General features: G+C 43.8%; 2 protein-coding genes across 3 annotated transcripts in view; both read left to right on the top strand.

Moving 5' to 3' along the window:
• LOC146634395 (protein NLRC3-like) overlaps window positions 1-14,405 on the top strand; it is a 63,710-nt gene that overhangs the window by 11,334 nt on the left and 37,971 nt on the right. The gene's annotated exons all lie outside the window — the stretch shown is intronic.
• Window positions 1,486-14,264, top strand: LOC146634398 (NACHT, LRR and PYD domains-containing protein 12-like). 2 transcript variants are annotated; one of them, XM_085377407.1, is made up of 7 exons: window positions 1,486-1,923; window positions 2,043-3,831; window positions 5,342-5,518; window positions 7,263-7,439; window positions 9,596-9,790; window positions 12,161-12,334; window positions 13,010-14,264. In XM_085377407.1, exons 1-7 carry the CDS (start codon window positions 1,650-1,652, stop codon window positions 13,017-13,019), a joined length of 2,796 nt encoding a protein of 931 aa, XP_085233533.1. In that variant the 5' UTR covers window positions 1,486-1,649; the 3' UTR covers window positions 13,020-14,264. The 2 variants fall into 2 exon arrangements, with proteins under 2 accessions (XP_085233533.1, XP_085233525.1); XM_085377399.1 differs by having other exon boundaries at window positions 2,040-3,831.

Genomic DNA, 14,405 nt, shown 5'->3' with positions numbered 1-14,405 from the left:
CCAAATGATCATTTGTTTCTCATATGGTCATATCACAAAGAATATGCATCTGCTTAAATCAAATTCAAGTCAAATGGTTAAAAAATAATTTCACACACACAAAAAAGAGCTAAAAAATTCACCACACTGGGAAGGGTGAAGACAACTAGGTTGCCCGGCCCTGGCCACGAGGTGCCCCTTATTTATTTTTCAGGGAGTTGGCAACCCTAATGACTGTCCACTGAGCACCAACACAGGTAGGAGTGAGCAGTGATGAAGCAGGACTGTGGGCAAGTTTGAGCTACAATCCTATTGGCTTCTCAGTTTCTCCAAAGAAAAGGGGAAAAATTCTTGGTGTTGTGAAGATGTGAGTTGGTCTTGTTGTCGTGGGGCTGGAAGGATGCTGGCAGCGAGAGGCTTTTCATACAGTGTTCAGTAACAGAATGAGAAGAAAGCCACTGCACATGAAACAAGGTGCTCGTAGTGTTTGTTTACTGTGTTTGTGCCACAATGTCAGATCAGTTGTAGATTCACATGCAGACTTGTCCAGTGAAACCAGTGGAAGTACTGCAGTACAGAGCAAAGACTAAGCAAGCCAGGAGAGCTCTCCAACTTTCTGAAAGTATCAGGATATTTGAGTGATAAGAAAAAGTGGATCGTGCAACAATGTCCCTCAGCACACAAAACAATCAAAGCAGAATAAATATAATGTTTTAGATCAAACACTTACAGGGACCTGAAGAGAGAGAACCAACAAAATGTCATGGCTAACAGAGGAACTCAAGCACAGACTGAGTTCTGACAAACAAAAAGGTGACCGTTTATTTACCAAAGGGGTGAACCACAGTGCTCTATGTACAGTGAGTTGGGGAGGGGGTCCAGGGCTCCAGGGAAAAGAGGGAAGGGAGTCCACACTCACTCCTCTTCAGTCACTCTTGTCCTGCTCTCCACTCACACAGCCACACACGGGAGTCACAGGTAAGCGTCTGTAACCAGGTCCGGGGAAATATTTACTCAAAGTATACACAAAGTTAACCCAACTGGTGAATTTAGAGAGAGATTTCTTAGCAAAGAGCTGAGATCATGAACACAGGAGGGTCAATGTCCCAGCGACAAACTGCTCCATGCCGCAGCGTTAAATGGTTACCGGTAAGCCCAGGTGAGTCAGCAACAGGTGGTGTAATCATCATAGCTGGGTGGACCAAGAGCGAGAGGCCATTACAAGCTCCACCCAGGCAGGCAAAACCATAGCAGGAGAGAGCAAAACATAAAACCTGAAAAGCCATCATGAGCCAGCCAGAGAGACACAGAGTTTATACTAGAAGAGAAACCTGCTCATCTTCATCATGTTTGTTTAAATAGAGAAAATCAGAAGTCTCTGTGTGTCAGACCACGGCTCTACACGGACACTTCTAAGCTGCTTCAGAGTGAACTGACCCAGATAATCTGCACACAGCAGCTGTAAAACAGTGAAAGTCATAACTGTGTCTCTGATGGAAAGCTTTTATTGTGAAGTCAGGAAGTCTGCAGGAAGTGTTGAGTTTGTATTCATCACTCAGTGTTTAATGAGACAGGCAGACAGGAAGAGCAGCTCATTAGTGTTGATGACATCAAAGGAACTGTGAGGAACTGCAGTTTGGTCACATCTGGATGTTTTTCACTGACAGTAAATGTTTTTAGTGATGAAGAAATGTGTTCACAGAGAGACGAAGAGGAAGAGGAGTGGTGTTTGTGAGGAGGAGCAGCTGTCCTGCTGTGCTTTGTGTCAGGACGTCCTGAAGGATCCAGTCTCTACCAGCTGTGGACACTGGTTCTGCAGACAGTGCATCTCCTCATACTGGGACCAGTCTGCTTCATCAGGAGACTCCTCCTGTCCCCAGTGTGGAGAAAGATCCAGAAGCAGAGCTGGACTGCAGACAGCCAGTCAGAGCAGCTGTGTACAAAGTAAGACTGAACATCTGTCTGCTGATGGACTCATTTCTGAAAACTGGACTTCTTGTGTTGTTCAGACATTGAAGAGTTTTCTTTCTCTTTAGTCTCATTGTTTTTCTTTCTTTCAGCAGATGTTGGTCTGCAGGAGGTTTTAGATGAACATAAGATCAGTCTGAGGAGGAGATGTGAACGTGTGACTGAAGGAAGTGATGAAACAGGAAGTAGAACCCTCCTCAACAGGATCTACACTGAGCTCTACATCACAGAGGGACAGAGTGAAGAGGTTCATACCCAACATGAGGTGAGGCAGCTGGAGACAGCTTCCAAGATGGACGCCCTCCATGACGCTCCAATCAGGTGCCAGGACATCTTTAAAGCCTTACCTGACCAACAGAGACCCATCAGAGTGGTTCTGACCAACGGCGTGGCTGGTGTTGGAAAAACCTTCTCAGTGCAGAAGTTCACTCTGGACTGGGCAGAGGGCTTGGAGAACCAACATGTCAGTGTGGTGGTTCTGCTTTCATTCAGGGAGCTGAACCTGATCAGAGATGAGCAGTACAGTCTTCTGGAGCTGCTCCATGTTTTCCATCCAACATTACAGAAGGTCACAGCAGAGAAGCTGGCTGTCTCTCAGCTTTTGTTCATCTTTGACGGCCTGGATGAAAGCAGACTTTCATTGGATTTCACCAACAGGAAGCTGCTGTCTGATGTCACACAGAAGTCATCAGTCAGCCAGCTGCTGACAAACCTCATCCAGGGGAATCTGCTTCCCTCGGCTCTCGTCTGGATAACTTCCCGACCCGCAGCAGCCAATCAGATCCCTCCTACATGTGTTGACAGGCTAACAGAAGTACGAGGCTTCACTGACGCCCAGAAGGAGGAGTACTTCAGGAGGAGATTCAGTGATGAAGAGCTGTCCAGCAGAATCATCTCCCACATGAAGACATCCAGGAGCCTCCACATCATGTGTAGTATCCCAGTCTTCTGCTGGATCACTGCTACAGTTCTGGAGCACATGTTGACTACAGAGCAGAGAGGAGAGCTGCCCAAGACCCTGACTGACATGTACTCACACTTCCTGCTGGTTCAGACAAAGAGGAAGAAGAACAAGTACCACGAGGGACGTGAGACGAGTCCACAGGAGCTGACGGAGGCTGATAGGAAAGTTCTTCTGAAGCTGGGGAGGCTGGCGTTTGAACATCTGGAGAAAGGAAACATCATGTTCTACCAAGAAGACCTGGAGCAGTGTGGTCTGGATGTGACAGAGGCCTCGGTGTACTCAGGAGTTTGTACAGAGATCTTCAAAAGAGAGTGTGTGATCTTCCAGAAACCAGTCTACTGCTTTGTTCATCTGAGCATTCAGGAGTTTCTGGCTGCAGTCTTCAAGTTCCACTGTCACACCAGCAGGAAGACAGAGGTGCTGGAGAACTTCTTGGGACAAAAATACAACGAGTCCTCTCTGGATGATTTCCTTAAACGAGCCATGGAGAAATCCCTCCAGAGTAAAAATGGCCACCTGGACCTGTTTGTTCGCTTCCTTCATGGCCTCTGTCTGGAGTCCAACCAGAGACTCTTAGTAGGTCTGCTGGGTCAGACAGAGATCAGTCCAGGAACCATCCAGAGAGTCATCAACAACCTGAAGAAGATGAACAGTGATAAAATCTCTCCTGACAGAAGCATCAACATCTTCCACTGTCTGATGGAGATGAACGACCTCTCAGTACATCAGGAGATCCAAGAGTTCCTGAAGTCAGAGAACAGATCAGAGAAGAACCTCTCTGAGATCCAGTGCTCAGCTCTGGCCTTCATGCTGCAGATGTCAGAGGAGGTTCTGGATGAGTTTGACCTGCTGAAGTACAACACATCAGAGCAGGGACGACTGAGACTGATTCCAGCTGTGAGGAACTGCAGAAAGGCTCGGTGAGTCCAGATGTGATCATTAACATCATTGATCAGTGTAGGTTAGTAGTTTAATGTTGAAAATAAAATCAGATTGTAAGCACAAAGTGTTTGTGTCCGTACGCTGCAACCTTCCACACCATTCCTTTATTGTACAGACTCAGCAGCAGCTCCATGGATCCCAAATCCAAGAGTGGAGAACAGATTTGAAGTGTGTCACATCCATGCAGTCACAGCTGTTTCCACCATGTTTCCACTGATATTAATCCTGTTCAATGACACGTTTCATATCAGTGAATATGTTCTTTAGGACGTCCACTGACATGTTTAAGTGTCCTGCTGGAAATCACTCAAATCATCCATGAAATCCATGAAAAATCCTTTTAGTGTTTCTAACTTCACCCTCTGTCCTCTCTCTCTCTCCATCCTCCTCACTGCTTCTTTCACTGATAATCACACAAACATCGTATTCAGCTACAAAATAACACAATAATATCATCTGATGATCATTATTATAAGAGCAGGATCCATATTTGATATCAGAGTAACACACTGCTTGGTTATGTGCAGTCATCATCAGTGACTGTGGGTCAAACAGAAGCTCTCTGATTGGTTGCTGACCTTGGTCACCTGTCCACTCTCACCTGTTTGTGTTTGCTCTCTCTTTGCTGTCTCCATCCTCTCTCTCCTTTCTCTCCCTCTCTGTCTTTGTACGTCACTCAGGTCCAATGGAAACAGTGACATTTACAAACCAATCAAAGACAAACTGATCCATGTCAGGTTATAACAATATTCAAAGTGAATACAGGCTGCTGCTGGACACAGACAGGTAACATCATTTTGACTTGCTGTCACCTGGATCTGGACTCATAAACACTGAAGCTCTGAACAGGAATACAAATCATTTTCTGCCAACTAGCGACACACCAGCAGATAATGGCTCAGAAAGCTCAAATGAGCCAATCATTTCTGTGTTTAGTTCCCCTGAAATCAGATCTGATATCAGCAGCTCTGAGTTCATTCATCATTATTGTCCAGTGATGAGATTTCTGCTCCGTTTGGTAACAGTCAGCAGGTTTTTCCTGCGTGTGGACGTGAACAGTCGTACCTGACAGCAGGTAGCAAACAGAGATCATCTTTCCAGCTGGAACTCTTCACTGAGCTGAACTCATTCAAAATGTTCTGGAGTCAAAACAGGAAACAGTCCAAATGTGTGTCTTCACTCTGACTCTGGATCAGATCTCAGTGACAGACTGTGGACAATATGGAAGCCTAAATGTGACACCATCTTCCTCCTTCATCTGCAGATTAAAGCCGAACAAAGATTCTCATTAAAAGTCTGCAGGTCTGAGAGAGACTCAATCGTTGTGTCATGTCAAACACAGTAAGAGGAGCTGAAGCACAGATGTGAAGAGCAGATTCATCAGATTATGACCTCACTCTGTTTTGTCTTCATATACATTCAGTCTGTGTTTATAATGCAGATTTTCTGCTTTTATAATAACACATTTTATATTTTCTATCATCACAGACTGACTTGGTGTGGACTCTCAGAGTCTCACTGTGAAGTTGTGGCCTCAGCTCTGAAGTCCAACCCCTCCCATCTGACAGAGCTGGACATGAGTGGAAACCAAAACCTGCAGGATTCAGCAGTGAAGCTTCTGTGTGCTGGACTGGAGAGTCCAAACTGTCGACTGGAGACTCTGAGGTGAGTTCACTGACTGCGGCTGTTGTAGTTTTTCTATATTTCAGGTCTTTGATTGATGTTTGAAACTTTCTTTAGTTCCTAAATGTTCAGGATGTGTCTGAAGACAAATGTGAAGAAGTTTGAGTGCTTTCAGAAATGTTGTCTTTCCAAACGACTGAACAACAGTTTTTCCTTTTGGCTCCAAACAGAAGTGACAGACTTGAGCAGGGTTCATTTAAAGGCTGACAGAAGTGGAGTGGTGACGGGGAGATGTTTGACAGGACAGTGTTTCAGCCTCCACAGGTTCATGTTGTGCTCCATCAGTCAGTGAAGATGAAGTCAGTGCTGATGAGGCTGTAGAGTGTGTGAGGGATGTGAATGAGGATGATGAAGATCTGATGATAGCAGATAAAAACAGGCTGCAGAGACTTTGAGCCATACAGGGCACACAGTGTGTGTACAGAACAGCTGAAATCATTATGGAGGCCTCACTGGGATATGGAAGCATCACAGTACAGCTTCAGTGAAGCTTTAAAGTCTCTGATATGAGATGAGAAATGAAGCAGCCAGAGCTTTTTCATGAGTGGAAACCCACTGTGACTGTGAGCTGCTGCTACAGCCTCCAGATTAGCCAGCAGCTCATCCTGCTCAACATTTTCTCACCAACTTTAATGGAAGTGTGATGTTTTCAGCTGGAGTGATGGTCAGGGTGGCCTCCCTCTCCTCTTCTTCTCCTCTTCCTCTTTCATTTGTAAAGCCACTTCTGCTGCTTTCATTCATTTGGAAGTCCTGTAGCTGAGTTTGGGAGAGACTAACAGCCTCGGCAGCAGAGGGGAGAAAGGCTGTAACACCACCACTTTACTCTGTTCTACCTGTCACATCATTTTATCAGGAAACAAATATGCTCATGTTTTTACTATGTTTGTCTTGAAGATGTAAGAAGATCACATGGTGCTTTTTATTATTGTGTTGGTTTGTTTCCTGTCTCTTGGATGGAGCCCAGCTGTGCGTGGCCCCTGGGCCTGTGGTCAGAGTGTGTGCTGGATAATCCGGCCCAGGATGAGGCCAAACTGACATGGGATGAAATGTCTGTCACATAATTGAGCTTAGTGTAGTTTCATTTCTGCACAATTTAAAAACAACCAAAACTTTGTTCTGTCTTTTCTATGTTATACTGTAGACTTTCTTTGATACTGTGTCCAAAAGGAGCAGCTTTTACTTTGAAGGGGAGGCGTCTCTGTTTCCTCTTCAGGTTGGATGATGGAAGCAAATGAGTGTGTGATGTTCTTTCAGTGTTGCACTTTGTAGACGCTCCCTGAGCACTGGTCTCACAGCCAGCTGCACATAGAGACCAGTGTTGTTAGTCCAGGTCAGAAGATGACTTGTTGGAATGAAAATGAGCTTGTAGTTTGTCTGCTTTAATAATGTGACTGGAAAAAGGTGTTGGACTTCAAATATGTCCATTTCTTTCACACTTCACCTTTAAAAGTGAAGCCTTGTGGTTCCTGGAAGGAAAAACACGACTTTTTCAAGTCTTTGTCCTGTTTTTATGATAAATGTACGACTTTAATGTGAAACATTCAGAGTTTTTTCTCTTGTTGTGTTTGTTTGAAGCTGCTTCCTGTTGGCTTCAGCTGTTTGGAGTTTCCATTTTCTAAACTTCTACATTCTGAACCTTCTTCAGCTCTGAACAGATGATGAAACACTGAATGATTTCAAGCTCACACTTTGTCTAATAAACTTACATCTTTCATTCTTTATGCAGATTGTGGGACTGTGGTTTGTCAGAGATCAGCTGTGATTATCTGGCAGCAGCACTGAAGTCCAACCCCTCCCATCTGAGACAGCTGGAGCTGAGCCTGAAGAACAAGCTGCAGGATTCAGGAGTGAAGCATCTGTGTGGTTTCCTGGAGAGTCCAGGATGTGGACTTGAAACTCTGAGGTCAGTCAGCATGTTTTAGTTGTGCTGAGATGAATATGATGTGAAAGTTGTGCTGACACTAAACTGCAGACATCAGGCTGATATTATACTGATCCACACTGAGGATCTTCATGGTAAAGTCTGTTTTCTTCTTCTCTGGTTTAGTCCATTGACTGCAGCAGAACAATGTTCACATTTCAAACAGTGAGACTCAACGTATGGCCCGCGGCCCACACGCGGCCTGCCCACCTTTCCTGATTCAGAGAGAGGGGACCCTGATTAACTGTGTAGTGTTCTTCCTCACAGTTCTAAGCATCAGACACAACAATGAATAATCCACAGCTGACTGTCTTTAGCAGGTCAAAGGTCACGGCACACAGCAGACAGTGGGAAATATTATAATTCTGATCATTTATCAGCACATATCCATATGTATAAAAACAAAGCTGACACTGTGAGACTTGATCAGAGGTGTGATCATCACAGCAGAGGCCTTTGTGTCAAAGTCACTGAGGATCAAACAGAAACACATGAAGCAGATTTTCCTGTTCTGGCTTTTTATAGCAGATAACCTTCAAAATATTCTGCAGTCCATCAAAAACTGAAGCAAACCATGAATCAACATGTGAACATGAGCTGATGCTGCTGAAGTGAAGCAAAGTTACAGAGGTTTGATTACAGACACAGCTGAGAGTTTGTAATCTGTCATCATTTTAAAAGGTTTACATTTCTTCAGTATTGAACAGCAGAAATGAGGCTTTGTTTTTGGAGGCCGACAGCAGTGAACACAACAGCAGACTGGTGCGTAATAAGCAGTGAATAATGCAGGAAACAGATTTTTGAAGGTAAACTGTTCTTGAAGTACACTGAGAGAGAGAGAGCTGTGCAGGAAGTAAATGTCAAAGTCAGAGAGAATTCATGACGATGTTCATCAAACGTAAAGCGTAGTTTGGATCTTCTTCTGCTGCTGGTTCACTCAGTTTTGGTTGGAGACAGATGAAACCTGCAGCTTCAGGATCTGTGAGCTGTCCACTTTCAGCCCCGACGGCGTGTCCGTGTACGTGCCGTCGAGTGAACGATCCACGCTCTGTGTTTCCATCTTTGTGTGTTTAGCTGCTCTCATTTACTGTTTTATCTGTTTGCTTGTTGTTGAAATACTTTTGGGAGCTTTAACCTGAGATTCTGGCAAAATACATTTATATTAAACATCGATTCAGGATTGAATGAATCAACATCGCTTTATTCAAATTAAAACCATTTAAATAGGAAAATCCATTTTTTTACACCCGCCTCTAATGCTGGGTAATGTCAGCTGGTCCATGTGCAGCTGGCTGTGAGGCTCAGGGAGCGTCTACAAAGTGCAACACTGAAAGAACATCATCCATAAATATTGAGTAATAACTGGACTCTCATACAGCGAGACTCAAACGCCTTTAAACATCAGCTTATCCTGCTGATCCAAGTCCAACACTGAGTTTGTAAAAACGTGTTTGTCAATCATTTTGTTTGGTTTCTGAGGAAAATGATTCAATAACTTGCTGCTAATACACAACATTTCATCATATTTCCTCATAACCCTCTTTTGTCTGACCATTTGATCCCATTTGAATTTGCAATAAAGGATCCACAGAGTTTGGTGACAATAATGACAGTAGATGTTTGTGTGAAAGTGCTGGAAGCAAATGAGTGTGTGATGTTCTTTCAGTGTTGCACTTTGTAGACGCTCCCTGAGCACTGGTCTCACAGCCAGCTGCACATAGAGACCAGTGTTGTTAGTCCAGGTCAGAAGATGACTTGTTGGAATGAAAATGAGCTTGTAGTTTGTCTGCTTTAATAATGTGACTGGAAAAAGGTGTTGGACTTCAAATATGTCCATTTCTTTCACACTTCACCTTTAAAAGTGAAGCCTTGTGGTTCCTGGAAGGAAAAACACGACTTTTTCAAGTCTTTGTCCTGTTTTTATGATAAATGTACGACTTTAATGTGAAACATTCAGAGTTTTTTCTCTTGTTGTGTTTGTTTGAAGCTGCTTCCAGTTGGCTTCAGCTGTTTGGAGTTTCCATTTTCTAAACTTCTACATTCTGAACCTTCTTCAGCTCTGAACAGATGATGAAACACTGAATGATTTCAAGCTCACACTTTGTCTAATAAACTTACATCTTTCATTCTTTATACAGATTGATGGACTGTGGTTTGTCAAAGATCAGCTGTGATTATCTGGCAGCAGCGCTGAAGTCCAACCCCTCCCATCTGAGAGAGCTGGACCTGAGTAATGACTACAGGTGTTCAATTAACAACAACCTGCAGGATTCAGGAGTGAAGCATCTGTGTGGTTTCCTGGAGAGTCCAGGATGTGGACTTGAAACTCTGAGGTCAGTCAGCATGTTTTAGTTGTGCTGAGATGAATATGATGTGAAAGTTGTGCTGACACTAAACTGCAGACATCAGGCTGATATTATACTGATCCACACTGAGGATCTTCATGGTAAAGTCTGTTTTCTTCTTCTCTGGTTTAGTCCATTGACTGCAGCAGAACAATGTTCACATTTCAAACCTTCAAAGAGGAAGAAAAATCCTCCACTGGATAATTCACTGTGAAACTCTCCAACTCTTCATTCCACCTTAAAGTCTGTCTGACACTGAAATCCAAAGCAAAATGTGCGTTTGCTTTACAGACAGCAGTCCAACACAAACATACACACATCATCCAAAACACAGTCCAACATCCAAATCTCCTCCACTGCCAGCATGAATGATGGGAAAGAGAAGGAGGAACACTCTGACATTCAGGGTTAGAATGAGTTTCATGAAGCAGACTGTGAAGATCAAAGCTGCATTAGAAAGCTTACATGAATGAATGAGTGGACAGAAGTGGACAGAGATCATCTGAAGCACTTCAAAGGCTTTAAATCAGCACATTTCTCTTTATTCTTTATCAACTCTGTTAGTTTCTCTCAGTTTTCTGTGGAATGAAGCTAACAGCAGGCTAATAAGATGCTGACCAATAGGTTTCTATTAAAGGTTGTAATTTGTATATGAAAAAGTGCTTTGGCTCAGCAGGGATCAGCTTACAGGTAGAATACAGCTGCTGGATGGGATTAGCATGTCATAGCTATCTACCAAACTGCTAACTGGGGGATTTCAGGCCATCTATGGATCATTTTTGCTAACTGTTTATTCAGCTTAGGCTCACAGGGCTGCAGCCTGTGCCCTAGCTGTCATAGGGCAAGAGGCGTGGTCCACCTGCACAGGTGAGCAGTCCATCACAGGGCCAACAGAGAGAGACAGAGAAGCACTCTCTCACATCCACACCTACAGCCAATTTAGAAGCACCAATGAACCTAAGCAGCATTTCATTGGACTGTGGGAGAACATCCACCCTCCACAGAAAGGCCAACAAGCTTCAACCTACAACCTTCTTGCTTTAAGGCACTAGTGCTAACCACTTTTCCCCATTTCAGCCCAAATCCTGCATCTTCCTGTTTCTGACTCCAGGCCAGCTCCACTAACACTTTCTCATCAGACACTGCCACCTAGTGGAGGAAGTCTTAGTTCCATTTGAAGCTTCAGATTACAGTTAGTTCCTTTACAAAGAGGTGGAGGTGGTGGGGCCACAGCACCATCATCACTGAGTGCCATAGGACACTTAACCTTTGTTTCCATATGCTGGGAACTTCCTGTTGTTCCAAGGAGGACTGGAAAATGTGTGAAAATCTCCCAGTCAGTTCCTCACAGCACACTTCAATCATTTCCCTCCCACAGCATCAGGACCAGGGCTTTTTCTCTCTTTGGTCCCACTAAGAGATTTCCACACAAACACCTCATCAGTGGGACTCTCAGAGCTACCAGCCCTTTGCTACAATCACAAAGCTCTTCATTGAAATCAATGATATCAAAGCTGGAATCAAATGAGTCCAAGTCTTCTGCTGATTCAGCATCACATTCATCTTTGCTCCTTGTTCTGCATCCCCACCATGGACTTCATTCCTTTCCAAGCCAGCCTTGAGTGTCCTTTATTCAGCTCATCCTCTGCTTTACTTTTACACCTGATTTTAGCTGCTTTATCTCTCTTTCAACAAGTTTCTGTGCCTCAATCTTTTTCTTCTCTCCCTCATAACAAGACAGCTTCTTCTGCCTGAGAACATGTTGGAGTGATTTACTAATCCAGGGCTGCTTATTGGGGAAAATACTTCCTGTTTTAAAAGTAATCCCCATTTTTCCCAGAAAGAAATGTAAGTAGAAATCGATGATCTAAGTGAGAACATGAGCCTTTAAAAAGTCCCAGTGGGTGCAGTCAAAGCAGTCCCTCAGTCCCAGTATATAGTCTTTGGTCCAGACTGGAACAACTGTGTGCCCAGTTTGAGCTCTCTTCAGTCCTGTGACCTGACAGACCCAGAGGGGCCATCACATCACATTTAGAAGCTCCCCTAATGGAGCCACAACACATGTCCAACACTTAGTCTGTCTTGTTGGACCAACTGGAAGAAATGATTCAAGGACTTAGTCACAGAACAGAGTTTCAAATCTCCAAAATCCAACTGGCTGCATCAGGACATATAGTCTGAAACTCTGCACAGTTTCCTGTTTGAAGCTGCTTCCTGTTGGCTTCAGCTGTTTGGAGTTTCCATTTTCTAAACTTCTACATTCTGAACCTTCTTCAGCTCTGAACAGATGATGAAACACTGAATGATTTCAAGCTCACACTTTGTCTAATAAACTTACATCTTTCATTCTTTATACAGATTGTGGGACTGTGGTTTGTCAAAGATCAGCTGTGATTATCTGGCAGCAGCACTGAAGTCCAACCCCTCCCATCTGAGACAGCTGGAGCTGTACTACAACAACCTGAAGGATCCAGATGTGAAGCAGCTGTCTGATCTTCAGCAGAGTCCAGACTACAGACTGGAGACTCTGAGGTCAGTAGAGTGATGGAGTGAGTGGGTGGTGCTGTCAGCAGTATTGTACTAAACACAGTCAGTATGAAACAAAGATCCAGTGTTTCCTGTAAAGCTGCAGCTTCTCAGTGAAGCTGTGAGAGGAGAATGGTGACAGGCTTCAGGATTGGACACAAACACTTCCTGTTTCTGACCTTTATGGTCACCATAGTAACAGCTGACACGCTCTGATCAAACGCTGTCAACAGCCAATCAGCTCTCTGAACAAAGCAGCACGCAGACCAATGACTGCATTCATTTCCAAGTTTAAAGCAGTGAAGAACACAGTCTGTAGGTGAGGAAGAATTTAGTGAGAGCAGATGTTTGGATGGAATTCCTCCAGTTAACAGCTGGAACCGTCCATCTGGATTGTTGGGCTTGTTGTTGGGGTTCCTACAGAGCTCAGAGTGGACACACCAAGGTTCTTGTAATGAATGAAAGTCCAAACTCAAACTAGGAGGGAAAAACATTTTCATCAACTTCAATAAAAATCCAAAGATTAGAAAAAGTGAAGCAACAATGAGTCCTAGTACAGTCCCAGCACTGAAGTCCCTGCTGCTCTTTATACTGGATGTGCTGCATCACTGACTGACAGCTGATGAAGAGTCTCTGGAAACACTCGTTTATCTCCTCTGCTCTTCCTTCTTCTCTCTGCAGGTGGAGCTGATGATGGTAAACAGGACGGTGTGTGTGCTGAGAGAGGAGGAGCTGTGTCCTGATGATCCAGAGAGGTTGAAGCAGCAGCAGCTTGTGTGTAGAGACGCTCTGACTGGGCCATGTTACTGGGAGGTGGAGAGGAGAGCTTCATCCAGCAGTGACTGACAGAGGAATGAGAAGAAGTGCAGATGACTGTCAGTGCTGCAGAGTGAACTGCTCTGAGAACAGCTCCACTGTCAGACACAATGTAGAGTCCAGCATCATCCCTGTGTGTCCCTCTGGATCTGACAGAGGATCATCAGTGTATCTGGACTGCTCTGCTGCTGCTCTGTCCTTCTACAGTCTCTGCACAGTCTCTGTCTGACTCTGGCTTCAGACCCTCCTGGATCAAACTCACCTGGAAAGACTTTCAAACATCACTCAATAGATTTGAATACAGAATATATTTGATATATACTGTAGATGTACTGTAGAGTTGCAGTTTGTCACTTGTAAATACAGTCTGTGAGCAGCTGTGAGCTGAAAGATCTTTCTAGAAACACGAAATGTTTTCACTCTTCTGTTGCTTTTTCATATATTTCCACAACATTAATATTGATCCCACCTGTCTCACCTGTTTCATGCTTTTATACATAATAACAGGACACGTGTGATCTGAGCGCTGCTGTGGTTGCTGTGCTGCACGTCTTCATTTAGATAACAGAGACATCTAGTGGTTCAGAGGGAGAACTACAGGAGGTGGAGCTGTGTTTTAGCATGGAAAACTTTTTATCTTTTAGGCGCAGATACAAATATGACAAGTATCAGTGTGCGATACAAAAGGTCACATCAGTCAGCAGAGGGAACAGTGATCACACAGCAATGTAAGAATAGAAACATAACAGTGAATCTGGACATGTATACAGATGGAAGCAAACAAACAGGATGTAACACTACATTAAAGCCACAAATGAATCATCAGAGCTGAGGAGGTGATTGAGAAACAGGTTTACCTTTTAGGTGACATGAATGAGTTGATGGGAAGTTATGAACTGTTTCTGAGAGACAAATAACACCAGGATCCTTTTCTAAGTAGCTGACAGCTTGTAACTGTGCAGGGGCGGGTCTAGTAAAGTTTTGCCGACCTAAACCAGGGGGTTTAGAGCATCATAGAGTTTTTGTGGTTTGTTTTCTTTAAGTCATTTCACAGATTTTCTCTATAATTTCAATTCCTTGAATAAAACAACAAACTTAGGGGATGATTTTGTAATCCGACTTTATGTAGGAAAGATTTGACTAAACGTAAAACAATTTTCCAACTCAGTCGTCATTCTTATCTTGTGAAATCAAACCAAACGTTCTGTTGTCAGGGATTGATGAAATCTTTGGTTGCATCCATTTATGAACATGTTCTCAT

Source organism: Diplotaxodon limnothrissa, linkage group LG3, assembly GCF_057381915.1.
Source record: "Diplotaxodon limnothrissa isolate DT_005_m linkage group LG3, D_limnothrissa_male_GT1.1, whole genome shotgun sequence".
In the NCBI taxonomy this organism is placed as follows: Eukaryota; Metazoa; Chordata; class Actinopteri; order Cichliformes; family Cichlidae; genus Diplotaxodon; species Diplotaxodon limnothrissa.
This window is presented reverse-complemented; position numbering and strand designations above follow the sequence as displayed.